This window comes from Callorhinchus milii, unplaced genomic scaffold (genome assembly GCF_018977255.1).
Source record: "Callorhinchus milii isolate IMCB2004 unplaced genomic scaffold, IMCB_Cmil_1.0 Scaffold3, whole genome shotgun sequence".
Classification (NCBI taxonomy): domain Eukaryota; kingdom Metazoa; phylum Chordata; class Chondrichthyes; order Chimaeriformes; family Callorhinchidae; genus Callorhinchus; species Callorhinchus milii.
Window position 1 is genome coordinate 76,244,843 of NW_024704744.1, and position 27,119 is coordinate 76,271,961.

General features: G+C 47.6%; 1 protein-coding gene across 2 annotated transcripts in view; it reads left to right on the forward strand.

Moving 5' to 3' along the window:
* The window catches only part of LOC103181623 (cullin-9), a 61,104-nt gene that overhangs the window by 30,400 nt on the left and 3,585 nt on the right, over positions 1–27,119 (forward strand). For both annotated transcript variants that reach the window (XM_042332752.1, XM_007898244.2), the window contains exons 18-36: positions 361–494; positions 1,324–1,509; positions 3,632–3,753; positions 4,627–4,809; positions 4,989–5,146; positions 6,198–6,399; positions 7,000–7,171; positions 9,750–9,895; positions 10,232–10,361; positions 12,485–12,687; positions 13,979–14,244; positions 18,280–18,658; positions 20,384–20,524; positions 20,821–20,985; positions 21,843–22,006; positions 22,478–22,571; positions 24,295–24,369; positions 24,522–24,632; positions 26,946–27,063. In XM_042332752.1, the coding sequence (XP_042188686.1) occupies positions 361–494; positions 1,324–1,509; positions 3,632–3,753; positions 4,627–4,809; positions 4,989–5,146; positions 6,198–6,399; positions 7,000–7,171; positions 9,750–9,895; positions 10,232–10,361; positions 12,485–12,687; positions 13,979–14,244; positions 18,280–18,658; positions 20,384–20,524; positions 20,821–20,985; positions 21,843–22,006; positions 22,478–22,571; positions 24,295–24,369; positions 24,522–24,632; positions 26,946–27,063 (3,149 nt within the window). The remainder of the gene's footprint in view (positions 1–360; positions 495–1,323; positions 1,510–3,631; positions 3,754–4,626; positions 4,810–4,988; positions 5,147–6,197; positions 6,400–6,999; positions 7,172–9,749; positions 9,896–10,231; positions 10,362–12,484; positions 12,688–13,978; positions 14,245–18,279; positions 18,659–20,383; positions 20,525–20,820; positions 20,986–21,842; positions 22,007–22,477; positions 22,572–24,294; positions 24,370–24,521; positions 24,633–26,945; positions 27,064–27,119) is intronic.

Genomic DNA, 27,119 nt, shown 5'->3' on the forward strand with positions numbered 1-27,119 from the left:
CAAGCGAGAAGACCCAGGTTCGATTCCCGGGTGGGGCGAAGCTTTAGGCAAGTTTCCTTACTCTGCATGCCTCCGTTTACCTAGCAGTAAGTAAGAACCTGGTTGTTAGACGATTGATGGATTACTTTCCAGGGGTAATAATCCCCCCACCCCCTAAAAAAACATTTTTAGCTCTCAATTCACAAATGTTTGTGGGACACTGGCGTGTTTCGCCCACAAACTACACAGTCAAACCACTTACAGTACAAGCCCTATGAGACGTGATAAGGTGCTATATCAAAATGCAAGGATTATATGATATAAATTGTAATTTCCATGTTTCCGTGACCCAGAAATGTATTCTTCCTCCTCTTTTCGCAGGTTAAACAGCGCTCTGCGGCACGAGCAGATGTTTGCCGATCGCTTCCTACCGGATGCTGAGGCATCCGAGGCTCTGGGAAGGACCTGCTGGGAAGCTCTGATCAACCCCATCGTACAGAGTATCACCACTTTGGGTACGAACCGCATGGCACCAGTGTGAGAGCTGTGGGAGCTCAGCAGATATCATTATAAAAGCAGAGATGTAACCTTAAAATTAGAATCCCAGAGCACTGCTTATGACAGCACAGCCAGCCTGGCTCATCGGCAGGATTTGGAAGGGCAGACCAGCAACTGGGGGCAGGGAAATCTCCCACTCAGCTCCTGTTAACCTTGCAAGCCAAAGCCCTAATGGGGTATTTGAAGTGTTTCTACCTGATAGTTGTTGACAAGCAGCTGGACAAGCAGCAATATTTATTGGATGTCAGGTAAAATCATGAACATTGTTCACATGTAGCAAGTAACATTTTTCACCAGGCTGGCCGCCCCATTTTTGTATCTGAATCCCAGTGACGATAAGGGCAGCAAGAAGTTGTTCGTCGTCTGTCCATTCTCTTCGTTCAGTAGGCTCCGGCCTGGTCCATGTCCCCTGCCCTTGGTGGTTGCTCGTTCAGCCTTTCTGCCCCCGCCCTTTGGAACTTCATCCCACAGTCTGTTCGCCTCACCCCCTCCTTGCCTCCTTCAAGGCCTGTCTCAAGACCCTCCTCTTTGACTATGCCTTTAGTCACCCTCTTATCCCCACCCTCCCTCCCCTCCATCCCTCCTGATCCCAACTCCCAATTCAGGTCCAAATCCCTGAGCGTTCAGTGCATTGGAACGTCCTCAAGATGAGAAAGGCACTGTATAATTGTAATTTGTTGTTGTCTGGATATGCTGTACTCTATTGTAATTGCAATGAGTGGAGCCTCTGCTCACTTGGTCTCTTCACCTTTTCACTTCTAACTCGTCCTCATTGCTGTCTGGCAGGTAACGCTGATCCCAGCCCCCTGACCTGGCTGCTAACTGAATACCTGGAGAATTCCGATAACTCCAAGCGTGGTAAAGGCCGGGCCGTCATCTTCAACTCCCGGGTGCGACGCCTCTGCCACCTCCTGGTCCACGTCGACACCAGCCGCAACGAGGTGGAGGAGCTAAAACCAGCCATCAAATCCGGTAAGTACCCAGGTCCTGAACGGCCGGTTTAACCCTGAAAGAGCCAAAGGTGTTATGTGGGTTGTTTGAGGTGTCGTTATTTGGATTAAGTGTTAAACAACAACAACAAAATTACATTTGTAAAGCGCCTTTCATGTCGGGAGGACGTCCCAAGGCGCTGAACAGACATGGACTCGAGCTGAGGGTCAGGGTGGGGGGGTGGAGGGTAGGGGAGGAAGCAGGGAGATCGAAAGCATGGTTGAAGAGGATGGTCTTGAAGGTGGCGAGGGAAGGAGGCCAGAACCCGCTGAGCAGAGGGAGCGGACAGGGAAATAGGGGGTTAGGAGGTCAGAGGGATAGGGGGGAGCAAGACCATGGAGGGCTTTTAAAGTGAAGACCAGGATCTTGAACTGTATTCTCTGTGAGATGGGAAGCCAGTAGAGTTGGGCAAGGATGGGGGTGATAAGGTTGCGGAGCCGAGTGAGGGAGAGGAAACGGGCTGCAAGTTCTGGATGATCTGCAGCCTGTGGAGGTAGGAGTTGGGGAGGCCGACAAGCAGTGAGTTTGCATTGTCGAGTCTCAATGTAATGAAGGCATGTATGAGGGTTTCCAGTGTGAGACAGTGGCAGAGTTGGGTGATGTTGCAGAGGTGGGGGAAGGCAGAGCGAGTCATGGTGCAGATGTGGGGTAGAAAGGAGAGTTGAGGGTTAAACAAGACCCCAAGGTTCCGGACTGGCTTAGTAAGATGGAGTGTGCAACCATGGATGGTGATGCTGTCAGCGCCTGAGGTGAGGAGGCGCTGACGGGAGCCAATTAGGAGAGCCTCGGTCTTGTTGATGTTCAACTGAAGAAAGTTAGCTTTCCTCCAAGACTTGATGTCTGACAGACATTCTGTCAGCACAGCAGTGGTCCTGGAGTCAAGAGTGGAGGCAGAGAGATAGAGTTGGGTGTCATCCGCATACATGTGGAAGTTGACCCCATGTCTGCAGATGATGTTACCAAGAGGGAGCATATAGATGTTGAAGAGGAGGGGACCAAGGACAGAGCCTGAAGAATGCTGCACGAGACGTCCGGGGGCTAGAGGAGAAGTCGTTTGAGGAGAAACTGCCCCATCTGTTCAGATGGATGTTATCAATCCTGCAATGCTCTTGGCCAATACCCCACAATGGGTTCCAAGTGGCTGATCTCAGAGCTCTACCTGTCTTCACTATTCCACTTCTTTCACCACTCATTTTCTGTGCATAAAGTCGAATGGGTTATAGGCTGCCAGTTACAGTAATCCCACAAACATGAGATAAATGACAAGTTATGAGGAGAATTAATTGGCCAGCGCACCAGAAGAAGAACACCCTTTGCTTTTCCAATATTGTCACAGGAACATTTATCTGAACAGCCTCATCCAAAGGATGACATCTCTGTCATCACAGCCCTTGCCCTAGTATTGCTTTGGAGTGACAGTCAAATCTGTGAGATCAAAGTCCTGATCTGGAGCTTGAATCCACAACCTTCTGACCCTGAGATTAGTGTATTACCGGCTGAGTAAGATTGACTTCAGTAGGGGATTGAAGATTGACTTCAGTAAAGATCAGTACAAGTGCCAGGTGGATGGCAATGGTCTGTCTGCTCTGGTTCTCAATATTGCAAGCACGAGGACCTGGGTTTCATTCCTGGGTTGGGCGAAGCGTTCAGCTGGTTTCCTTACTCCACATGCCTCTGTTTACCAGCAGTAAGTAGGAATCCGGTTTGTAGTCAATTGGCGGATCGCTTTTCCGGGGGTATTAATCTCTCCAAAAATAAAAAAATAAAAATTTGGTCACTCAATCCACGACCGTTTATGGAACACTGCTGTGCGCATTTCAAATACACTGCTGTGTGCATTTCACCCACAAAATACACAGTCAGTTCACTTTATAGTTTATATATTCTGTGAAGTGCTTTGAGAGGTCTCAACAATGTGATAAGGCACTAATGCAAGGATTATTATTGTTATAATATAAGTGTTCATGGCCAAATAGAATTAAAACCCAGCCTGTGTTAGTGAAGCACTGGATAACAATTCTGGAGGGTGGAGGCTAGTTAAAGTCAATTGGGACATCCTCAGTTTGAGACCATGTCTGTAATCACTGTGACGTTTGCATTGCAGATGGCAAAGACAAATCAAAAGACGGTGGCAGCAGTAGCACATCCGGGAAAGGGCAACCCAGGAGCAAGCCGGGCAGTATTGCTGGCATAGCTCAGTGCTGGCATGCAGTGGTGCAGCAACAGGTGAGCATTGCCCAATGGTAGCCCAGCAGGGGAACGAGCACCAGCATAAACACAATGGGAGAAAAAGCAGAGCAATGGGATTGAAATAAATAGCTCTAGTGCGGGAACTATTAACAATATGAACACAACAATAATAATGATGATTAATAATAATACATTGTTATTATTAATTAATATAGATAATTATTTGGGGAGGACAAGTTTGCAGGGCTATGGGGAGAGAGCGGGGGAGTTGGATTAATTTGGATAGCTTTTTTCAAAGAGCTGGCACAGACATGATGGGCCGAATGGCCTCCTTCTGTACTGTATAATTCTATGATTCTATGAATATTGATAATAATCCTTGCATTTGATATAGCGCCTTATCAGGTTGTTGAGATGACTCAAGGCTCTTCACAGGATAAAGTGAAATATATTTTGTGGGCGAAATTGAATAATATTTAAGTTATTAAATTTATTCAATAAATTATTATTATAATAATACAAATTGAATGTGGCACTGTAAAACAAATGTAGTTCCTATAACCCTCAGAGCAGTTGGTACTGATAAAATTATTCAAAAATGGCTTGAGCAAAATACCAGATGAACAAAAAATATATAAAGTGGCAGTGTTAATGGTCTGACTGACCCGTCAATGAAAAACATTTGGGAAAACATTTAATACGTTACGTAGAGAAATACAGCAGCTAATCTGTACCACCCTTAAACAACATTGAGATGAGCAGCCAACTTATTTGAATTTGAGGATCAATTTGGATGAGGAGGGAATGCTAAGACAGGACAACTGGGACACCTCTTCCCCCGGGATTGTGAATGTGAATGTGTTTAGATTGTGTTTGAAAGTTAATTGTACAATATTTTCTTCCCGTCAGGTGAAACACTTCCTTGACGGCGCGTGGAACTCAACGGACTTTGTTCAACGCTACAGAAACATGTACCTGAGGCTTAAGAACGCCATGGAGGAGTTGTTCGGCCAGCAGACGGCCTTTGTCTTGGCGCTCCGCAAAGGCTTCTCGGGGGGTCTCTTACAGCTCTCCCATCTCACTGCCATGCACGTAAGTCCCTGCGTCAACTCCTTCCCGTCCCAGTCCCAATCCCTGCTCGTGTCTCAGCCGCAACCCTCCCCCTGCCCATGTCCCAGCCCCCCCCCTGCTCATGTCCCAGTCCGAACCCCTGCCCGTGTGTCCAAGAGCCAGCACCCCTTCTCCCTGCTGACCAAGGGTATCTCTCCCAGGTGAGCGAGAGGTTTGCACAGTACATTGATCAGCGGATCCAGGAGAGCGGGGCAGACGCCAGCAGTGTGGAAACGCTGAACCAGTTGCAGCAGTTCTTGGAACCGATGCTGTTCTTCTCAGGCCTGGAACTGGCCAACATCTTCGAACATTTCTACAGGTACTCGTTCCGATGGTGATACTTGCTCCGAGCTGACAGTAATCAGAGCCTCCAGCATAGAGTCCCGAGTCAGTCGCGCACTCTGGCCCTTCATACAAACCGTCTTGTCACATGGTTGGTCAGTCGCGTAACATTTAAAGGGAATTGTTTCAGCAGTCGAAGAGGAATCATTTCTATCGTGCACAGTCACTATGCTTGCAATAATTAGCCGTGAAGTGCTTTAAGACATTTTTCTTTGGTGAGCCAAGTATCTGACATGCACGGAAACCTATCACCATGCATTAGAGTATCCAAACCCAATTGAGAATTCCATGCATCCCATCTACACATGGAAATTCCAGAGATAGATTATTGGAATGCGCATTCCCTCCCTGGAGGGACACATCCTGCTTGCTTAATTCCTGAAAGTATTAAGCGCAGGCTGGCAAGAGCTAAGGCTTGTGGACCCCAGTGTGTGCATTGGGGTAACTGCTAGAGTCTCTCTTTGCCTGATGATACAGGTAACCAGCTTAAAACTGCATAGCTTGGCATTGAGAGGCAAGTTTATCCACTGCTTGTCCAACCAGGAGCTGAGTTGGATGACTCCCTGCCCCCAGAGACTGGTCTGCCCTTCCAGGTCCTGCTGATGAGCCAGGCTGACTATGCTGTCATCAGCTGTGCCCTGGGATACTGAGGACCCTCCTGGCTCAGGAACCAGACCCAAGACCGTCACAGAGGGCTGGCTTGATTCTGACATTCCATTGCCAACATTTCACCTTGGAAGCCAGTTCAGCTCCAAGGAGACCCCGTTTACCTCTGCTGGCTCTCCCTCATCCCAACCCTGTCCCTGCCCCCCCCCACACTCGGGTGCTGATCCCTGACTGTTCAGCCCCTTGGGACGTCCTCCCAACATGAAAAGCGCTTTACAAATGTAATGTTGCTGTTGTTTAAGACATCTTAGACAATATAGGTATTGCACCAAATGCAAGGATTGTTAGAAACCAAAAGTGCATGGAAGTCGTTTTACAATAAAATTAACTGAGCAATCTGACGTGTTGGTTCGCATATTTAGGTACTACCTGGGAGACCGGCTGCTGGGACAGGGGAAAGTGTGGCTGGAGCGAGCCATCATCGACCAGATCGGCAGCTGCTTCCCCGGCAGGTTCCCGCAGCAGATGCTGAAAAACCTGAGCGAGTCCAATGAGCTGCAACAGGAATTCCACCTGTACCGGCTTCAACAGCTCGACAAGAAACTGGAGAACATGGACGATGAGGTGAGTTCTGTGAGCTATTCCAGTGACGTGAGGGAGCTCAGTGCTGTGACATAACATAGGAAGAGGAGTAGGCCATTCAACCCCTCGAGCATATCTGTACCTCAACTCCATTTACCTACCTTTGCTACATTTCTGTTCATACCCTGACCTAACAAATATCTATCCATCTCAGTCTTGAAGATGTGAATGGATCCAGCATCCACAGCCTTTTGGGGGAGAGACTTCCAGATTTCTACTACCCTTTGGGTGAAAAACTGCCTCCTAATTTCACTCCTAAATGGCTTTATTCTTAAGATTATGCCCCCTTGTTCTCAATTCCCCATCAGAGGAAATAGTTTCACCGTATCTACCCTATAGAATCCCTTTATTATCTTAAGTCAAGTTTATACAACCTGTCCCCACAATTTAACCCTTTAAACCCTGGTATAATTCTGGTGAATACCCAGTGACATGAGGGAGGTGTGTGCTGTGACATGATCCAGTGATGTGAAGGCGGTGTGTGCTGCGATCAGTGATGTGAGGGAGGTGTGTGCTGTGATCTGACCTGGCTGTATGAAGCAACTTGTGGAGTGAAGGTGTGAGATATGGCCTGTTGTTTAGGTGATGGAGGAGGTGGAGATGCCGCTGGCAGAGCCGGAGACGGAGCTGGCGGTGCTGGTCCTATCCCCGCGCTGCTGGTCTATCTCTCTCTGCCACCTGGAGAACCCGGCCCGCTACTTCCCACCGGACCTCAGTGACTTCCTGGAGGAATTCTCCGATTTCTACACTTCCAGTGAGTATAGAAGGTGTTGTGGATAAGTTTGTGTAAAATCCATTATAACACTGGTTTGGGTCCATAAAAATAAATAATAATTGCATTTGATTTTTTGGGGGTCAGCCACCACATGTGGAAACTGATCACCATGTTTAAGAGTATTTTCTAAATGGTGAGAAACTATGACTGTGGAAGAGCAAAGGGATTTGGGTATCCACGTACACAAATCATCAAAAACAAGCTCACAGGTACTAAAAGTTATCAGAAAGGCTAATGGGCTGTTGGCCTTTATCTCAAGGGGACTGGAATATAAAGAAGAGAAGATGCTGCTTCAACTATATAGAGAATGGTCAGACCCCATCTGGAGTACTGGGTTCAGTTTTGGGCACCACACCTCAGGGAAGATATATTGGCTCTGGAGGGGATGCAATGTAGATTCACCAGAATGATACCAGAGCTTAAAGGGTTAAATTATGGGGACAGGTTACATAAACTTGGTCTCTATTCCCTTGAGTTTAGAAGGTTGAGGGATGATCTGATTGAGGTTTTTAAAATAAAAGAGGGATTTGATAGGATAGATACCGAGAAACTATTTCCTCTGGTGGGGGAATCCAGCACAAGGGGGCATAATCTTAAAATTAGAGTTAGGCCATTTAGGAGTGAAATTAGGAGGCAGTTTTTCACCCAAAGAGCAGTGGAAATCTGGAACTCTCTCCCAAAAGGCTGAGGATGCTGAGGCAAGGGCAGGTAATTAGACTTGAGGTACAGATCAGCCATGATCTTATAGAATGACGGAACAGGCACAAGGCTGAATGACCTACTCCGTTTCTGTTTTGGGATGCATGGTGATGGGTTTCTGTATGTGTCAGACACCTGCTGACCTTAAAAAAAACAAATGCAAGGATTACTATTCATTATTATGGACCCATATAGCACTAAACATCTCACTAAAGCACTTTAACAGGATACACTGTAAAGTGCAATGACTGTGTATTTGCAGGCGAAAGCAGCAGCCAATTTACAACCAGCAGTGTCCCAAAAACAACCAAGAAATGAATGACCCATTTTATCTGGTGGACTTATAACAGCCACCCTGCAGAGAGAAACTATTCCACTGCTTAGTGAGCCAGTAATGTCAATTTAAGATCATCTGCAAAAACACAAAAGGAGAGTGTTTTACACAGAGAGCTATTGTGTGGAACACCCGACCAGAAACATTGGTGGAAGCAAAAAGCTTTTAAGAAGGAATTAGATTGTTGTATTAGAAAAGTGTGTGCCAGCCTGTCCCAGTGGTAGAATTCTCGCCTCTGCATCAGAAAGTTGTGAGTTCAAATTCCATGTCGGGACTTAAACTCACAGTCTACGATGACACTCCCAATGCATTGCTGGAGGTGTATTGCATTGTCGGAGGTGTTGTCTTCAGATGAGACATTAAACTGAGGTCCCGTCTGCCTGTTCAGGTGGACATTAATGATCCATTGGCACTATTCGGAAAGAGAAGGAAGTTTCTCCTGGTTTCAAGGCCAACAATCTCGTAAATAAAATTGGTCATTTGTTTCATTGCTGTTTGTGGGACATTGTTGTGTGCAGTTGTACTGTCGCATTTGCCTACAAATACACAGTCACTCCATTTCACAGGAAATCCTTTTAGACTGCCTTCCGACGTGCTGAGGCGCTGTAACAAAGCAAGGGGAAAAAACGGATTGTATGTCTATGTACTAACAGCTTTCAATGAGCCAGCACAAGTTTGATGGGTATAATGGCCTCCTGTGCTGAGATTGTAAGCGCCACATTATCCGAAACAAATCAGTGTAATCCACATCACAACAAAGGCCATATCTGCCACACTCCCACCACATGTAGCTCAGTGGTTAGAGCACTCGCTTTGCAAGCGAGAGACCCGAGTTCAATTCCCGGCCGAGCGAAACCTTGGGCAAGTTTCCTTACTCCACACCCCTAATAATAATCCCTCCAAAAACCAAAAACAATAATAAATTGGTCATTTTCAATCTACGACTGTTTGTGGGATATTGCTGTGTGCAATTGGCTGCCGAGTTCGCCCACAAATATACAGTCAATTCACTTTACAGTGCATTCTGTGAAGAGCTTTGGGACGTCCTCCCGACGTGAAAAGCGCTATATCAAATGCAAGGATTATTATTATTATTAATCGATTTAAAGATCCTCACCTGATTTTCAAATGCCTTGCCCAACTACCTCTGCGCTCTCCTCAGACTCCTCAAATTTCCCATCTGCTGTGTAACCTCCCATGTCCTCTACCTTCGGATGTCAAGCTTTCAGCCACACACTCTCCTCTCTCTTTCTCTCTCTCAAATTCCTCCTCAATTCATTCTGCCTAACATCTGCCCTCCTATCCCTGTCTTCAAAAGTGCCCGATAATTTTTCTCTGTGACTGTGCCTCCCCACCCCCCTCCGCACCCGCTCAGTGATTCATACCATCCTTTGTGGAACGCTTCAAGCTGCTCTCCTACGTGGAAGCCCAATGCAGTTTATAATGTAAAATTTCTAATGTTTGAAAGTTTTAGTTGGACTCTGACTCCTGTCTCCTCCTCTCTCCCCCACCCACTCTCCCCAGGTCAGAGCGTGTATGGCTTCAGCAGCACTAAGCCCCGGCGGTTGCAGTGGACGTGGCTCGGACACGCCGTGCTGTCCTACGGATCCCTAACGCTGCACGTCTCCACACTGCAGATGTACATCCTGCTGCTGTTTAACCAGCAGGAAGTAAGGCAGCCACTGGGCCAGAGGGGTGGGGGGGGGGGGGCACTGTGAAGGGGGGGGTGAGATGACAGTGTGGGTGCGCGGACGGAGAGGGAGGGGTGGAGGCAGGAAAGTGTGTGTTCTTTCTTATCAAGACTGTATTGGTACTCGCTCTCACGGTTGAATAAGCTCAGTACACAGTTACTGTCGTCTGCGTGTAAGGTGCTCTGAAACGCTCCATCACATGAAGGTGTACTGTAAAAATGCAAGTTATTTTTGCGTGTGCATGTGTGAGACCTTTCATCAGAACTGTTTAAGAGTTTAACGCCTTGTTCACTCTGGGCTCTCCCCTCTTGTCAGGAAATTGCCGTGGAGACCATCTTACGTTTGACAGGGTTGTCCTTGGTTCTGGTCCAGCACGCACTCAAGCCTCTGATCGAAGAGGACGGTATCCTCTCTCACACACAGACTGAGCAGAGTCAGTTCAAAGGTAGGTATGCCCGCCCAGCACTGCAACCAGCTCCTCAAGCTTCATCCGTCCATCTTACTCACTATTGAGAGCACTGTCTGGCAAACTTCCGACTCGCTGCTTTTCCAGCTGGTACCACCCTTCCTATCGGGGCTTAGGTTTGCAGGGTTAACAGAAACCAAGAGGAAAGATCCCTGCCTCCAGTTACTGGTCTGTCATTGGTGCACTGGAGTGTTGCACACCTGCCTGACTCAGGACCTGGCCCATAGAACCGTGGAAATTTACAGCACAGAAGAAGGCCATTCGGCCATTGGGTCTGTGCCTGCTGCTTTAAGAGAAAACCTTTCAGTCTCATTTTACTTTCCTCAAACCCCTGTTGTTGACTCACTTTTAAATATTTGTTGAGTTCCCTTTTGAAAGCGAATGTGGATTCTGCCTTAAGCACTGCAGGGTATTCCATATCCTAATTACTCTGTGTGTGAAAAACTTCCTCCTAACCTCCTCATGTGCTCATTTACTAACTATTAAATTGTTGTCCTCCAGTCACTGACTCATAGACCAGTGGAAGTAATCTCTCCCTATTGACTATCAAATATAGGGTTGCAATCCTGAGATTTTGGGAGCAACAACAACAACTTGAATTTATATAGCGCTGCTCAAGCAGAGTAGAGTCCCAGAGCACTATTACAATACACAATCCAGGCATCCCATATGGGAATGGTGCTCTCAAATTCCTGGGATTGTAACCTTCATTCAAAACTCCTCAACCTTCTTTGTTCCCAACGGAAAAAATTCCAGATCGACCAGTCTCTGCTCACAGGTCAAACCAATCATTCCTGGTATCATCATCAACAACAAAATTACATTTATAGAATGCCTTTCACATCGGGAGGATGTCCCAAAGCACTGAACAGTCGGGTGTCAGGGCCCGAGCATGGGGGAGGGCTGGTGTAGGGGTGAGGGAAGGCAGAGAGGTGGGAGGGTGACCGAAGGCATGCTCTAAGAGAAGGGTACTGATACCTGCCTTGAAGGAGGTAAGGAAGGAAGTGAGGTGAAGAGACCGTGAGATGGAGTTCCAGAGTGTGGGGGCAGAGAAGCTGAAAGCCCGGCCACCGATGATAGGGTGGGTCAGGCAGGAGACATGGAGCAGGCCAGAGCCCACTGAACGGAGGGAGCGGGCAGGTTGGTAGGGAGTCAGCAGGTCAGAGAGGTAGGAGGGGTAAGGCCATGGATGGCCTTAAAGGTGAGGATGAGGATCTTGAACTCGATCCTCTGGGGGATGGGGAGCCAGTGGAGTTGGGTGAGGGTGGGAGTGATGGGGTCACGGAGCCTGGTGCGTGAGAGTACACAATCTGCAACTTGTGAAGGGAAGAGTTGGGAAGGCCGATAAGGAGGGAGTTCCTGTAATCGAGCCTTGTAATCATCCTAGTAAATCTCCTCTGCATCTCCCAGAACAGTAGTTGTTGGCCATTACCAAAAGGTCGGCCAACAAAATAAAACTTCTTGATTGAATATTTCTTGATTGATGCCATGAATCAAGAAATAATCAATCAAAAAAAAATACATTTTCTATCGAACCCCAATTTACCTAGACTCGTGTGAATGTTCAGGGGATCGCTTCTTAACTGTCCTACTGGCCACGGGCCACAGTATGGCCACTATTACCCTAGAGATGACTGACTCGATTCTGACATTCTAATGTACAGCAGCTTGGTTTAAAGCATGTTTTGAGAACTTTTGCAGGAAGGGCCCAGTGCCCGAGTACAGCAAAACTCACATAAGTCGTATCATTCGGGACCATAACATTTACTATGACTTGCACAAAGTCTGAGTTGAAAGCAAACTAGAAGTCGTAGAAAATCCGATTTAACTTTCAAAAGGGAACTGGATGTTTACTTAAAAAGAAAGCTTTGCAAGGCTATGGGGAAAGAGGGGGGGGAGTGGTATTAATTAGGTAGCTCTTTCAAAGAGCCATCACAAGCACAATGGGCCAAACGGCCTCGTTGTATGCTGTACGATTCTGTAATTCTATCAGTAATCTACACTGCATGTGCTATACACATATTGTTGTTGTTTAGAGCTGTGAGACTGGGCAAATGGTGCGATATTAGACGAGCGAAACACTCACTCTGTTTTACCTGCAGCGGTCCTGAGGCTGAACGGTGAAGCATTGGAAAGAGGTTCGGTGGTTAGTCAGTGCTACACACTGCTGCCGAAGCAAACTTACCTGAACGTGGATGAAGATGCTGCCAGTGCTCTGGATCGCAAGAGGAATGTTATCTACTGCATCATTGTGCAGATCATGAAGTCCGAGAAAGAACTGCACATCGACAACCTGGTCTTCAAGGTAACAAACCACCTTTGGATTCGTCTGTAAAAATAAACATAGAGTGGTGAATATAGGTTAACCACATGTACTTATTATTATATTATAGCGTCTCGCAGAGTTTGACACCATGCGAGGGAGAAGAAAGACGTGACCATAAGTGCAGGCAAAGCATTTAAGTCTTCTGTGGGATTTAAAGATCGATAAAGAGCTGGCGAGGCGGAGGGATTGAGACAGGGAGTTCCAGAGGTTAGGAAAGTAGTCACTGAAGGCACAGACACTGATGGTGGAGTGAGGGATTGGGGAACATTCAGCAGGTCTATGCCCACTGAGCAAAGTGGATGCGCAGTGGAGTGGGGTACAAGCAGGTCCGAGAGATAGGGTGGTGCTGGGGCGAGAAGGTATTTGTAGGTGAGGATCTTGCAATTGATCATTAGGGAGATAGGAGGCCAGTGGAGCCTGGCAAGGATTGAAGTCCGGAGTTTGGTGCAGGTGGGGATGCGGGCAACGGAGATTTGAGATGAATGAGCTTACAGTCACCTCCTCCCTCACACTGACTCGACGTCAGGCTTTGCCGCTGTTAGGCACTCTGAGACTCTGCCCCGCTTTATAACTGCAAGTTGTTGTTTTGAGTGAATTCCCCTTTTAAAAGGAAATTAGCCAAATATTTGAAAAACGTATCAACAAACACCAGCACTTGACATAATTACCTGTGAAGCACTTTGAAATGTTTTGAAGTTTTTAGAAGCTGTATCAGTACAATAAAAAATTGCATTTGTATAGTGTCTCACGTCGGGAGGACGTCTCAAAGCGCTGGACAGTCAGGGATTTAGACCCGAGCAGGGTGATTGGAATCAGGGAGGGTAGAGGGTAGAAGGGTGGCCGAAGGCGTGGTCGAAGAGAAGGGTCGTGAGGCGTGCCTTGAAGGAGGCAAGCGAGGGATCGAGGCAAAGGGACTGGAATGGAGTTCCAAAGGTTGGGGGCAAAGAGGCTGAAGGCCCAACTGCTGATGTGGGGCGGTCCGTTTCAACTGCGCCTTTGGTCACCCTCTCCCTTGCCTCCTTCAAGGGCCGTCGCACGACCCTTCTCTTCGACCACGCTTTCAGTCACCCTCCAACCCCACCCTCACTGCCCTCCAAACCCACCCTCCGTGCCCTCCACCCCTCCTGATCCCAACCCCCAGCTCGGGTACAAATCCCTGACGGTCCAGTGCCTTAAGACCTCCTCCCGACGTGAAAGGCGCTATACAAATGTAATTTGTTGTTGTGTCATTTTGTGAGGCTATTGCTTGACTTGGCTGATCCGTTTGCAGGTGATTGACAGGTGTCAGAGTCAGGAGACCAGTGCTGCCCAGCGGTTCCTCCAGTTCAGCTGCAGCAACATGGACGTGCTGTGCTGCATCATGCACCTCATCAACGAAGGCTACGTTAGGCGAAACGAGGATAACCCGCACATCCTGGAGTACGTGCTGGAGGACCCCATCACCCCACGGAAGGGACAGGCGCACATAATGTTCCGAAAGCCGGGGTCAAAGGGCTCGGAATCAAACAATGGCAAAGAGAATTTATCAGTATTTAGGTAACCCCGTCATACGGCTCTCAGCCTCCGTTCTACTCCGGCACTATCGGCAATTTTAAGTTCTTTTTGTAATTGACTTTAACCTTTTAGTTGCACACACTCCCACACGCACCCACCCACACCCCCACACACCGCCTCTCCCCCACGCAATCCTCCCCCACCACACGCACAACCCTCCTCCCCCTCCCCACATACACACAATGGAGGCTTGAAATTCCTCTCAGCCTGCAAGGCCGTGTTGTCTTCAGATTTCCATCTGGGAGTTTCCTGTCCCACCTTAAGTTGGAAGTTGGTTGATCCTGTTCTTTTGAAAGAACCACGGAAAACCGTCTTCCAAACTGAGACTGGTTTTAACAATTTGTTGCCGTTCTAATTTGCCACAGTAAGCTTGAAGAGCACATGGCCTGGGTTTGAGGCTGAGGCTTGGTGGAGATTGGAGCCTCTCAGAACTGTATGGCTGGCAGGCTGGGGTTGGGACCTGCAGCCACTTTGGCTTTTATTTAAACTAAAAAAAAAAGCACCTTTGTTTTGTCCTGTTTTTGCGGGTTTGAAGCAGTTTGTTCATAACTGCTTGATATAAGGAGGAGATGGAGAGCAGTGCCACACTGACCCAGCAAGGTTCATACCCATGCTTACCCCACAATTGTGGAGAGGCTCTGGTGGGGGAGATACCTATTTAAAATTAACAGGCAACCGATATCCCAAAGTCATTGAAGGACAAAACAGGGCAGTCTTTTTGCCATCTCCAGTAGCTCTCCCTGTGTTGCACTTGTGGGTGGACACTCCCCAACCTGTGATTAACCACAGCTGCTCTTTTCTCTTCAAGGAAATCGATCGGGTAAACTGGTTTGGGATGGGGTGTGGGGTTAGCAAATCAGCCTCAGCTGTCTTTGCACAACATTTATTATCTTCCACTCGCGCACACACACACCAATTTCTAGAGGCGCGTTTATAGATTGAGATGATCCACTGGTCTGTAGAAACTAAGCTAGTTTCATTTAGGTTATGAAATGAGAGTAATCAAGTCATCTCTTGTGAATTGAAGTGGACAGTAGACTCCTCTTACTGTATCTCACTTGATCTTCCTCTTCCTCCCACCCACACCCCAGGAGGGCTAGGATACACAGACTGAAAGGTGACAGGTTTGGGATTCTCTGGGGCTGTCTGAATTTAGCTGCTCTCAGCCAGGACAGGGTTTGAGGTTGTTACTTGTTAGCCTAGAGTTAAGACGGGATAGGACGAGGGTTCCCTGCTCCTGATCGCTAGCGAGCTTTCCCCTCCTCCACCCTTTTGCTGGAAGCTGCGTGAATGTGGACATTGGGTAAAGGATAAGATTGGGCTCAATTATCAACTATGATTCCCCACACTGAGGGCAGGGAATCATTCCATTAACCCTGCAAGCCACAACCCTAATAGGTAGGGTGGACCTAGATGGTCAAGCAGTGGGAAAACTTGTCAGACAGTGCTCTCAATGGTAAGCTGTGCAGTTTTAGCTGGTTAGACTCCAGCAGTTACGCCAACGCCCTCTGGGGTCCCCATGCTATGGCTCTTGCCAACCTGCGCCTAATACTTTTCTGAATCTCTGGTTGTAGGTGGGATGTATGGAAATCTCAGTTTCTTTTGGATGCTCTTATGTATGGTGATGGGGTCCACATGTGTCAGACACCTGGCTGACCAAACTCCACTCCTCCCCACCCCAATGCCGAGGAAAAGGCAAGTCTCTCCTCAAAGCTCAGCATGGGAGAAATGATCAGTAGGAATGAGAGAGGTACCACAAAGGTTCCTGAGGGATGGTTGCCAAGGATAAGGAAAAAGGGAGCAGAAGAAGATGTGGCGAGCAAGATGACAGTTAGACCCCAACCCCAACCCCACCCCCACGCTCGCACACACATATACACACACACACACATCCCTGACTGTAACTCTGGGAACATGACACTGTAGCTTCAGCCATGAGCTGCAGCTGATACAGAGGGAATAGTTATCAGGCCACAGTCCTGTTGTGGGTTTGGGTTTGCCACTGAGCTGTGTTGTGTGAGAGTCTGGAGTTTGCAGTCAGTGTTGCAAAATCAGGCTTATTTTAGGAGCTGAACAGAAAAGTGCGTTTTACGCAGACCATGATTGTACCTGATCATTAAAACAGCTTCGTGTGAACTCGTGTCCTCTACGTTGCTGATTGACTTGATGTCTGTACCAGCAGCTCGGCCTAGATTGTCTCGTATGAACCAATACTGTAATAAAATGTTCTTTACAAATTTCTGTTCATCTTAATCGCCCTCTTTTTGGTTTTGTTTAGTCATCGGGAACACCTCAGGCGGGTAATGTCCGACTCAGGTCCCTCTATCTCCGGTCAGTCTGTCTCCAAACTCACAGACTTTCTTTCTCCCTCCCCCCCTCTCCCCCACCTAAATCAATTCATTATTCAGCAGTGTTGTAACCAGCTAGTAAGTGGCAAGAGGGTCAGTGGAGAGAATGGTGTGGGTAGTGCTGTCTGGGGTTGCTTCATATGTAAGCCCAGCCCTGAGCAGACAGACAGTCTAACCCAGCTCTGAGCAAACAGACCGTCTAACCCAGCTCTGAGCAGACCCAGCACAGGGAGGCCTTGGCCATTATTGCTGCCTCAGGGTTTGATGTAGGTTAGCTCCGGGTGTGGTTAGACCAGAAAATATTCTTCATTCAGGTGGGATCTCTTCTGCCCCCTCCTCTCCACCTCTTCTCCCCTTTATTCCCCTTTCTTTTCTTCTCTCTGATTCCGAATCATCAAAAACTAATGAAACGTACCGCACCTGACACAGCTTAAAATCTCTTCGTAAAATTAAGGACCTCGACACATCACCTGTGAGTGAATGTGGACGTGGGCTTGTCCTTTCCAACAAACAGTGGTCCACAGTGGTGGGGAGGGGTGGAAGGCCAGTAGCCCACAAACAAGACTGCACGTTTGCAGTCAGATTTAAAGCAACAGAAAAACGTTCACATGTCGCCTACTTTCATTTTTAAATAGCAAAAAAATGTTGGCATCAAGAAGGTTCAGAAGCTTGAATTAATATTTGACAAACAGTTTTAAAATGTGGGGAAGGAGCAGGAGAAATGGGGATGGAATCAATAGCAACATGGTATCAGCATAGGCTGAATGGGTCCATATGGTGTCTCTCTCACTCCCGAAACTGCAATTTCTACAATTTGTAATCAATGATTTCTATGATTAAAAGTGCGTGAATTTTATGATTCTTAACAGTGATTTCTATGATTCTAAGGCTGAGATTTTGACAATTCAATGGATGTGATTTCCATGTTGCTAAAGCTATGATTGCTATGATTCTGAGGCTGTGATTTGCAGAATTCTAAACGTTGGGATTTCTGTGATTGAAAGATCTGTGAATTTATGATGCTAACGCATGTGATTTCCGTGATCCTAAGTCTGTGATTCCTGCAAATCTGAGTTTGCGTTACCACAATTGCAGAGATAATATTAAAAAGATTGTGTGTGTGCGGGGGGAGGTGGAGGTGGGGGGTGCTTTGTATCCAGCCATAAATGCCCAATAGACTGGCTATTGCAATGTGTGTGAGGTGTTTGAATACTGCACTATATGCAATGCTCCTAGGGTTCCTGTAGCGCAGTGGTTAGTACATTCGCCTCAGAAGTGACAGGACCTGGATTTGATTCCCAGGGCAGGGCGAAACGTTAGGCAAGTTTCCTTACACTACACGCCTCTGTTAACCTAGCAGTAAATAAGAATCTGGTTATTAGTTGATTAGCAAATTGCTTTTCCGGGGGGGTAATAATCCATCCAAAAAATATAATAATAATAATAATGTGGTCACTCAACCTACAACAGTTTGTGGGACGCCGCTGTGCGCAATTGGCTGTCGTGATTTAGCCACAAAATTCACAGTAAGTTCACTTTGCAGTATGTTCTGTGAAGCACTTTGAGAATGTCTCGATGATGTGACAAGGCACTATATCAAATGCGAGGATTGTAATAGGGTTAAAACTGGTTCTTTTTATTTCTCCCCCCTTTGTGGTTTCACCCTAAGCTTTGACTGCAGCACAACTGGGGGGTGGCAGAGCTCGGAGTGTGGAGTGCTGGAGACCGTGCTCCTGTCCATGGGCCGGACAATGAGCCAGGAGGAGGTGCAGCAGCTGATGAGTCAGACGGTGCTGCGCGTGGCGGACACGCTCAGCGTATCCGCAGACATAGCCCAGAACCTGCTCATCCACAGCAAGTGGAACGTGGACCTCCTGGTACAGCGCTATGCGGAGGACCCCGATACACTGTTGCTGGCAGCGGGGCTACAGGTCCGCAACCCCCAGGCCCCCAGCAACCCTGTCACACAGTGCCCCGTCTGCCTCAACCAGCTGCCTGAGGACAGCGAGCCCAATCCCACCCTCTGCTGCCTTCACTACTGTTGTCGGGTAAGGTGGCTTGGCTGTGAATTGAATCCTGGTGTACTGAGATTCATAGCTGGTCGGGTTTGCGGGGGGAAACAACACAAGGTGAAGAAGGAGACAATCTGATATCTCTAGGTGTTTACATTTAGTGAATCTACAGGTGGAAGCCTCTAGCGTAGTGGTTAGAGCACTCGCCTCGCAAGTGAGAGGACCCGGGTTTGATATCCGGCAGGGCGAAACCTTAGGCAAGTTTCCTTACTCCACACGCCTCTGGTTACCTAGCAGTGAGTAGGAATCCGGTTGTTAGTTGATCCGCTGATCGCTGTCCAGGGTAATAATTCCTCAAAAAAAATTTGATCGCTGAATCCACAATTATTTATGTGCAATTGCTTTACGCAATTGGCTGCCACATTTCATCCGTAGAATATACGGTCAATTTACTTTATAATGTATTCTGTGAAGCGCTTTAAGACTTCTCAACAACATGATCAAGCGCTATATCAAATGCAAGGATTATTATTCTAGTGAATGGACTGAAGAATGGTCCAATTGGTCGCTTTCTTGCGCTATGGGTCAGAAGGTTCTGCGTTGATACCCTACGTCGGGGTTTTGAGCTCACAGTGCAGTGATGGGGGTGGGGCTGCATTGTCAGAGGTGCTGTCCTTCAGATGAGAAGTTAAACCGAGGCCCTATCTGCTTGTTCAGGTGGTCGTAAACAACAAATTAGTTTCTCCCAGTGTCTTGGTCAAAAATCCCCCAAATAAAATTTATCACTCACTTTGTGGATGTATGTGGGTCCTTGCTGTACACAAATTGTCTGCCATGTTTTTAAACAAAAGACAGTCACTGTACATGATAATAATTACCTGTGAAGAGCTTTGAGATGTTTTGAGATAAGGTACTAGAAAAATGCATTGAATTTATTATTATTAATAATAATCCTTACATTTGATACAGCACCTGTCACATCAGGAGGATGTCTCAAAGCGCTTCACAGGATATACTGTACAGTAAAGTGTAGTAACTGTGTTCCTTGTGGGTGAACTCGACAGCCAATTGGCACACAGCAATGTCCCACAAACAGCCGTAAAGTGAGTAACCAATTTTATTTGGGGGATTGTTGACCAGGACACCGGGAGAGAGAATCTCCCTTCTCTAAGTTTGTGTGGAGTGGTTTCAATTTGTTCACTATACCCATGGGTATTGCTTCTGAACAGCTCAGAGGCCTTGTGTTTAGTGAAAATTGAGAGGAGACAAAAGTTTAGTCCATTCATTCGCGGAGATCTGTAGCTCAGTAGTTAGAGCACTCGCCTGGCAAGCGAGAGGACCTGGGTTTGATTCCTGGGCAGGGCGAAACATTGGGCAAGTTTCCTTATTCCACACACCTCTGTTTACTTAGCAGTAAGAAGGAACCCAGTTATTAGTTGAATGGTGGATCGCTTTTTCTGGGATAATAATCCCTTCACAAAAATGAAAAATATTTGTATTTTTAATATAATATTAATTTGGTCACTCAATCCATGACTGTTTGTGGGACACCACTGCGTGCAATTGGCTGCCATGTATTGCAAGAATTATTATTATTAATTTGTCCATAAAATATTTATCCAAAAGCTTGTCCACCTGTCTGTAAACTCTGCCTGTTTTGTGGGTTCTGAACCTGCGATGTAATGTGAGTCTTGTGTGCTGGCTATTATCTGCTGTCTCCTGTTTTCACGCCTTCTCCCTTTCCCTCCCCTCTGCCCGCAGTCCTGCTGGAAGGAATACCTCACCACGCGGATCGAGCAGAACCTGGTGCTCAACTGCACGTGCCCCATCTCCGACTGCCCCGCACAGCCCACCCATCAGTTCATCTCCTCCATTATATCTGACAGAGAGACTGTGGCCAAGGTAAGCCCTGGCTCAATGGGTCATCCATGTCTGTGTCTTTCTGTAAACTCTGACTGTGTAAACTCTGCGACTGTCTCTGTGTCTGTCTCTTGCAGCTTCCTCTTGTCTCTTGTCTCGGTGTGTGCACCCGCATTTGTATTTGTGTATATGTGTGTTCATCCTGGGGTTAATCAGGGGTTAAGTGAGATCTCTGTGGATTATCAAGGGTTAAGTGAGGTCTCTGTTTGGGTAACTAGGGATGAGGGAGATCTCTGGGGATTTCTGTAGGGCTACCCTGATGTCTTTTCTCCTCTCAGTACTCCAAGACGCTGCTCCGAGGCTATGTGGAATGCTGCTCGAACCTGACGTGGTGCACAAACCCACAGGGCTGTGATCAGATCGTGTGTAAGGAGGGAATCGGCAGCGTGGGCACCTGCTCCAAATGCTGCTGGTCCTCCTGCTTCTCCTGTAACTTCCCCGAGGTCAGTGCTGTCTCTCAGGCTCTCTCTCCCTCTCTTTCCTTGCACGGCGCAAATCAGCTACCACATTTGTGTGTCTGGCACACTTTCCTGCTGCTTGTCCACCTAGGACCATCCTACCCATGGGCTTTGTCTTGCAGGGTTAACAAGAGCTGAGTGGGATGACTCTCTGTCCCAGGGACTGGTCTGCCTTTCCAGGTCCTGCTGTTGAGCCATCAGCGGTGACCTGGAATACTGTGTACTGTGAAGCGCTGTGAGATATTTTGACTTGCGAAGCTACAGTACCAATTGCAAGAAGTATTATTATTACAATCATCTTCCTGCAGTCCTAGTCCCCCGCCCATTCCTTCCACTCTGCAAACTAAGATGTGCTCCACTTCCTCCACCCCACCACCATCTTTGGATGAGTCTTCAACCACTTTGCTCTCTGAAACTCGCCCTCTATGTCTCTCCCCTTTTCTGCTTTCAAAACGCTTCAAAAAACCCATCTACAGAAAAAATCTCATAAATCTTATCTTTATAAATCGTATGACCACCTAAGTCAACGTGCACCAAAGGCCCATTCAGTTTCTTACCAAAACCATTCAGATTTATTTGCACTAGTATTTTATAAGGTAAATAATCCCCTATCTCATAACGCCTGCATCGAAATGCGGTAAATGGTCTGACATATCGCCGCATCTGCCCTTACAGGTTGCATTGAAGTACGCATGCGGAGTGTAGGTTATTAATTAAATCAGATCGCCCTCTGGTATCTTTGCCTGTTGCGTGTGAGGATTGTTAGGGCAGTGGGTGTGGGTGCAGTAACCTATGTAACTTGTTTGTCTCACATTCCCTCCCGGGTTCTGGGCGTGTCACAGGCTCACTATCCCGCCAGCTGCAGCCACATGTCCCAGTGGATGGACGACGGTGGTTATTATGAGGGGATGACGGTGGAGGCACAGAGCAAGCACCTGGCCAAGCTGATCTCCAAGCGCTGCCCGAGCTGCCACGCTCAGATAGAGAAGAACGAGGGATGTCTACAGTGAGTCACCTTCCACAACAACAATATAACAAGTTACATTTGTGTAGCACCTTTCACGATGGGAGGAAGTCCCAGAACGCTGGATAGTTAAGGATCCACACCCGAGTTAGGAGTCGGCATCAGATGGGATGGAGGCCAGAGAGTCAGAGCCCTAAACAGCAGCTGCAGTTCGTCTGCTCTTCCCACTTAGAAATTCCTGAAGCATCGAGTGGGAATGAGCCCGAGACCAATTCAGTCCAGGGGATTGTTGCAGTCTTTCCTCTGTGGGTTTTTACTGACAGTCAATGTCCACCTGCCCACCGGTGGGGGTGGGGAGCTCAGTCAAGGTAAATTAAATTAACCTATCCGGGGTAGTGGGGGAGAGAAAAACAGTCACGCATGGGAGGGGGGACACTCAAAGGAGGGGGAACCGTCACTCGGGAGGGGAGGTTATCTGTAAGCTGTCATTGTGACTTTCCTCACTCTTTGCAGTATGACGTGTGCGAAGTGCAACCACGGGTTTTGCTGGCGATGTCTGAAGCCGTGGAAACCTACACACAAAGATTACTACAACTGCTCAGCCATGGTGAGACTTGTGCAAACATTTCCTTGTGGACCTGCAACTCATTGTGTAATAGGCACTGACAGCATCAGCATCCAAGGCTGCACTCTCCACCTCTCAAAGCCAGTCAGGAACCTCGGGGTTCTGTTCGACCCTGAGCTGTCCTTTCTTCCTCATATCTGCGTCACAACTGGCACCGCCTTCCATTACCTCCGAAACATCGCCAGACTACGGCACTACCTCACCCCTCACGCTGCTGAAACTCTGGTCCACGTCTTTATTACCTCAAGGCTGGACTATGGGAACTCTCTCCTCGCCGGCCTTCCCGGCACCTCCCTCCACAAGCTGCAGGTCATTCAGAACTCTGCAGCTCGTGTACTGTCCCGCACCAGGCTTCGTGACCACATCACTCCCACCCTCGCTCGCCTCCACTGGCTCCCCATCCCCCAGAGGATCGAATTCAAGATCTTCATTCTCACCTACAAGGCCATTCACGGCCTCGCTCCCTCCTACCTCTCTGACCTACTATCCCCCTACTTACCTGCCCATACCCTCTGTTCCTCTGACTCCAGTCTGCTCCACAACCCCCGCCCTACCATCGGTGGCCGGGCTTCCAGCCTCTCAGCCCCAGGCTCTGGAACTCTATCCCCCAGTGCCTTCACCTTGCTTCCTCCCTTTCCTCCTTCAAGGCCAGTCTCAAGACCTTTCTCTTCAACCGTGCCTTCAGCTCCCCTCTCGACTCTCTACCCCCACCTGGCTCCCTCCCTTCCCTCCCCTCACCCTGACCATTTCCCCCCTGCTCGGGTCCCGACCCAATTGTCCAGCGCCTTGGGACGTCCTCCCAACATGAAAGGCGCTCTATAAATGAAATCTTGTTGTTGTTGTTGTAATAGTCTAAGCTGACATTCCAATGCATTGCTGGGGTGTGCTGCATTGTCGGAGGTGATGTCCTTCAGAAGAGACATTAAACCAAGGTGCCATCTGCCTGTTCAGGTGGATGTTAAAGATCCCATGGCACTATTTGAAGGGATTTTCTCCAAGTGCCCAGGCCAATAATCCCCCAAATAAAATTGGTCACTCACTTCATGGCTATTTATGGGACATTGTTGTGCATAAATTGGCTGCTGTGTTCAGAAACAGAATGCACAGTCGCCTGGATTAATCAGTCGCTCATTTCATGACTTTGTGGCACTTTGCTGTATGAAATATGGCTGTTGCATTGCCTGGCAACTGCAGTCACTACATTTGATAGTAATTACCTACAAAGCATCGAGCTGGAAGCTCCCTGTGGAATGAGGGTTCCAGGTGTATCCCTCACTGCCCATGGCGTGTGTTTAGGGGGTTAAGTGCTGTGAACAATTATTTGGGGGCTCAGAGTTGGAGTCCCTTCGTGTGGGGGTTAGCACCTTCGCCTCGCGAGTAAGAGGACCCGGGTTCAATTCCCGGGCGGGACGAAACCTTTGGCTTGCTTCCTTACTCCACACACCAGCAGTAAGTAGGAACCCGTTTTTAGTCAATAGGCAGATCACTTTCCAGGAGTAATAATCCCTTCAAAAAAATGGAAAATATTTTTAATGTAATAATAATTTGGTCGCTCAATCCATTACTGTTTGTGGGACACTGCTGTGCCCTTTACAATATATTTTGTGAAGCGCTGTGAGACATCTCAACCACGTGATAAGACGCTATATGAAATGCGAGGATTATTATTGTAATGAATTGCTGATGTTTGTGCTGTGTCACACAGGTCAGTAAAGCTGCGAGACAGGAGAAGAGGTTTCACGATTACAATGACAGATGCACTTTTCACCATCAGGCACGGGTGAGTGAGCAACTGGAAGGGGGGCCTGGGGTGAGGGAGGGGGGACCCAGGTGGGGGAAGGGGCCAGGAACAATCCTGCTGTATCATTTGATTTCCTTGTTTCATCACATGTGCGAGGTGTGAAAGCTGAACTTTTATTCTGTTGGTTGCAGGATTTTGCGATTAATTTGGAGGGGAAGGTGGCTGGGGTTAACGAAGCGTTGCAGATGAAATGTTTGACGTTTGTTATCGATGCCTGTAAAATGCTGGCGCAGTCCCACAAGGTGAGGTTAAAGTGGCTGCTCTATCTATTCATTACCCCCGCAGAGATTACTGGCCGACTGACTCCAGCTGTAGGGTTTCTTATTCCCTGGCCTTAAATAGCCAAGTGAGCAAAACTGTAACAGAAGCTGTATGTCATTAGCCACATCTCCCTCCCTCCCTCCCCTTGTCGGATTCACAAAGGAAGATGGAGCATTGGGAAGTAGATTTATCGAAGGATGTGATTTAGTGAAGGGTGGACCTGGCTGGACAAGCAGTAGGAAACTTACAGTCACTGTTCGCAAATGTGAGCAACGGGCTTTAGTTGCTTAAACTCCAGCAATATCCAACGTACACTCTGAGGTCCCTAAGCCTTGGCTCCTGCCAACCTGGGCCTGATACTTCCCTAGGATTTGGTGAAAAGGATTTGCCCCTCCATCGAATCCTACAGCCAGAAGGAGGTCATTCGGCCCACCATGCCTGTGCCGGCTTTTTGAAACAGCTACTCAACTAGTCCCACACCCCCGCTCTTATCCCGTAGCCCCCTTTTTTTTCCTTTTCAAGTATATATCCAATTCCCTTTTGAAAGTTATTATTGAATCTGCTTCCACCAACCTTTCAGGCAGATTCCAGATCGTGAACAATGTTCACTCCTTTCTAGGTAAACGGAAAGTCCCACCACATCTAGATGTGGAACTCTCAATGATTTAGTTTGGTTAATCTTAAAAATAGATTTCTACATGGCAGACACCTGGCTATCCAAACAAATGCAGCCAAAAGTGCTGATGGCCTGTGCTAGATTGAACTCGTTGGGCTGAATGGATTTCTCCAGTTTATTAAATCCTTAAGTAACCAAAGGGTTACAGAAGTCGAGGTGAAACTGTGCTCTGGTCAGGCCACACCTGAAGTCTTGCGTACTCCACTCCAGTCTGGTCAAATGGTGGGGTGGGGTGTGTCCAGACTCCAGAGGCAATGCAGAGAAGAGAAACCAGATTGATAATGATTATAATTATAATAATCCTTGCATTTGATATAGCGCCTTATGTCTTCAAGATGTCTCAAAATATACATCTCAAAAAATACTATAAAGTGAATTGACTGTATATTGTGTAAGCGAAATGCTCTAGCCAATTGTGCACAGGTCATAATCCTTCATTTGATGCCTTATTACGTCACTGAGATATCTCCAAGCGCTTCACAGAATATATTGTTAAATGGATTAACTGTATTTTGTGAGTCAAACAAAATACAACAAGAACAAAATTACATTTATAGAGCGCCTTTCACGTCGGGAGGATGTCCCAAAGCGCTGAACAGTCAGGTGTCGGGGCCTGAGCATGGGGGAGGGGTGGTGTAGGGGTGAGGGAAGGCAGAGTGGTGGGAGGGAGACCAAAGGCACGATCGAAGAGAAGGGTCTTGAGACCGGCCTGAAGAAGGCAAGGGAGGAAGTGAGGCGAAAGGACCGTGGGATTAAGTTCCAGAGTGTGGGTTAGTGTGAGAGTTGGGCAAGAGGGGGAGGAGTTCAGAGGACTCCAGGGCAGCGGACAGTGGAAAATAAAATAAATTCTAAAATTAGCAACATTTCTAACCCCCGTGAAATACATTGTGCTTTGGGCTTCATTTTCAATTCGACTCAAAAAACGATCAGGTGCGATAGCGCCACCTGGTTGGTCTCTGGTTGGAGATGCCTGGTCTAGGCTGACACTCCAGTGCAGTGTTGGGGGTGGGGGAATGCTGCATTGTCGGAGGTGCTGTCTTTCAGGTTAAGACGTTAAACTGAGGTTCTGTCTGCGTATTCTGGGACGCTATCCTGCGTGAGAAGCGCTATATAAATGCAAGTTGTTGTTGTATTCAGCTGGACATGAAAGATCCATCCTATGGCGCTACTCGAAAAGAGAAAGGAGTTTCTCTTGGGGCCCTGGCCAATAATCGCTTAGATAAATGATTGGTTGTTCATTTCCTGGCTTTTTGTGAGACACTGCTGTGTCACTTTACAATAAGTTCTATGAGACTCTTTAAGGCTTGATAAGGTGCTCTACTAAATTCAAAACAGAATATATTCAAAAAATGTATATGAGGGATAACTGCGGGATGGCCCAGAAAGGATTTCTTTGCACACAGGATATTAACTGGTTACCAGGGAGGGTGGTTGAGGCTGGATTTATAATATAAAACAGTTCCAGCGGTTTATTTCGCTCTGTAAAGGAATCCTGTGGAAGGCCTTATTCACTCAAACTTCTGAGCTGTGGGCTATGAGCTGGATGGAGACGGGCCAGAGTTGAGCTGAGCACCTGAATGCATTGGTGTCTTCTCACTCTCTGTCGTCGTATGTGCAGGTGCTGGCCTATTCCTGTGTGTACAGTTACTATAATCAGGACACGGAAAAGATGGACATCATGGAGCAGCAGACAGAGAACCTGGAGCTGCACACCAACGCTCTTCAGATCCTCCTAGGTTAGTCTGACCCTCGCAGTGAGGAGACGTGATCCCGAGGGATTCTGGCCTCCACT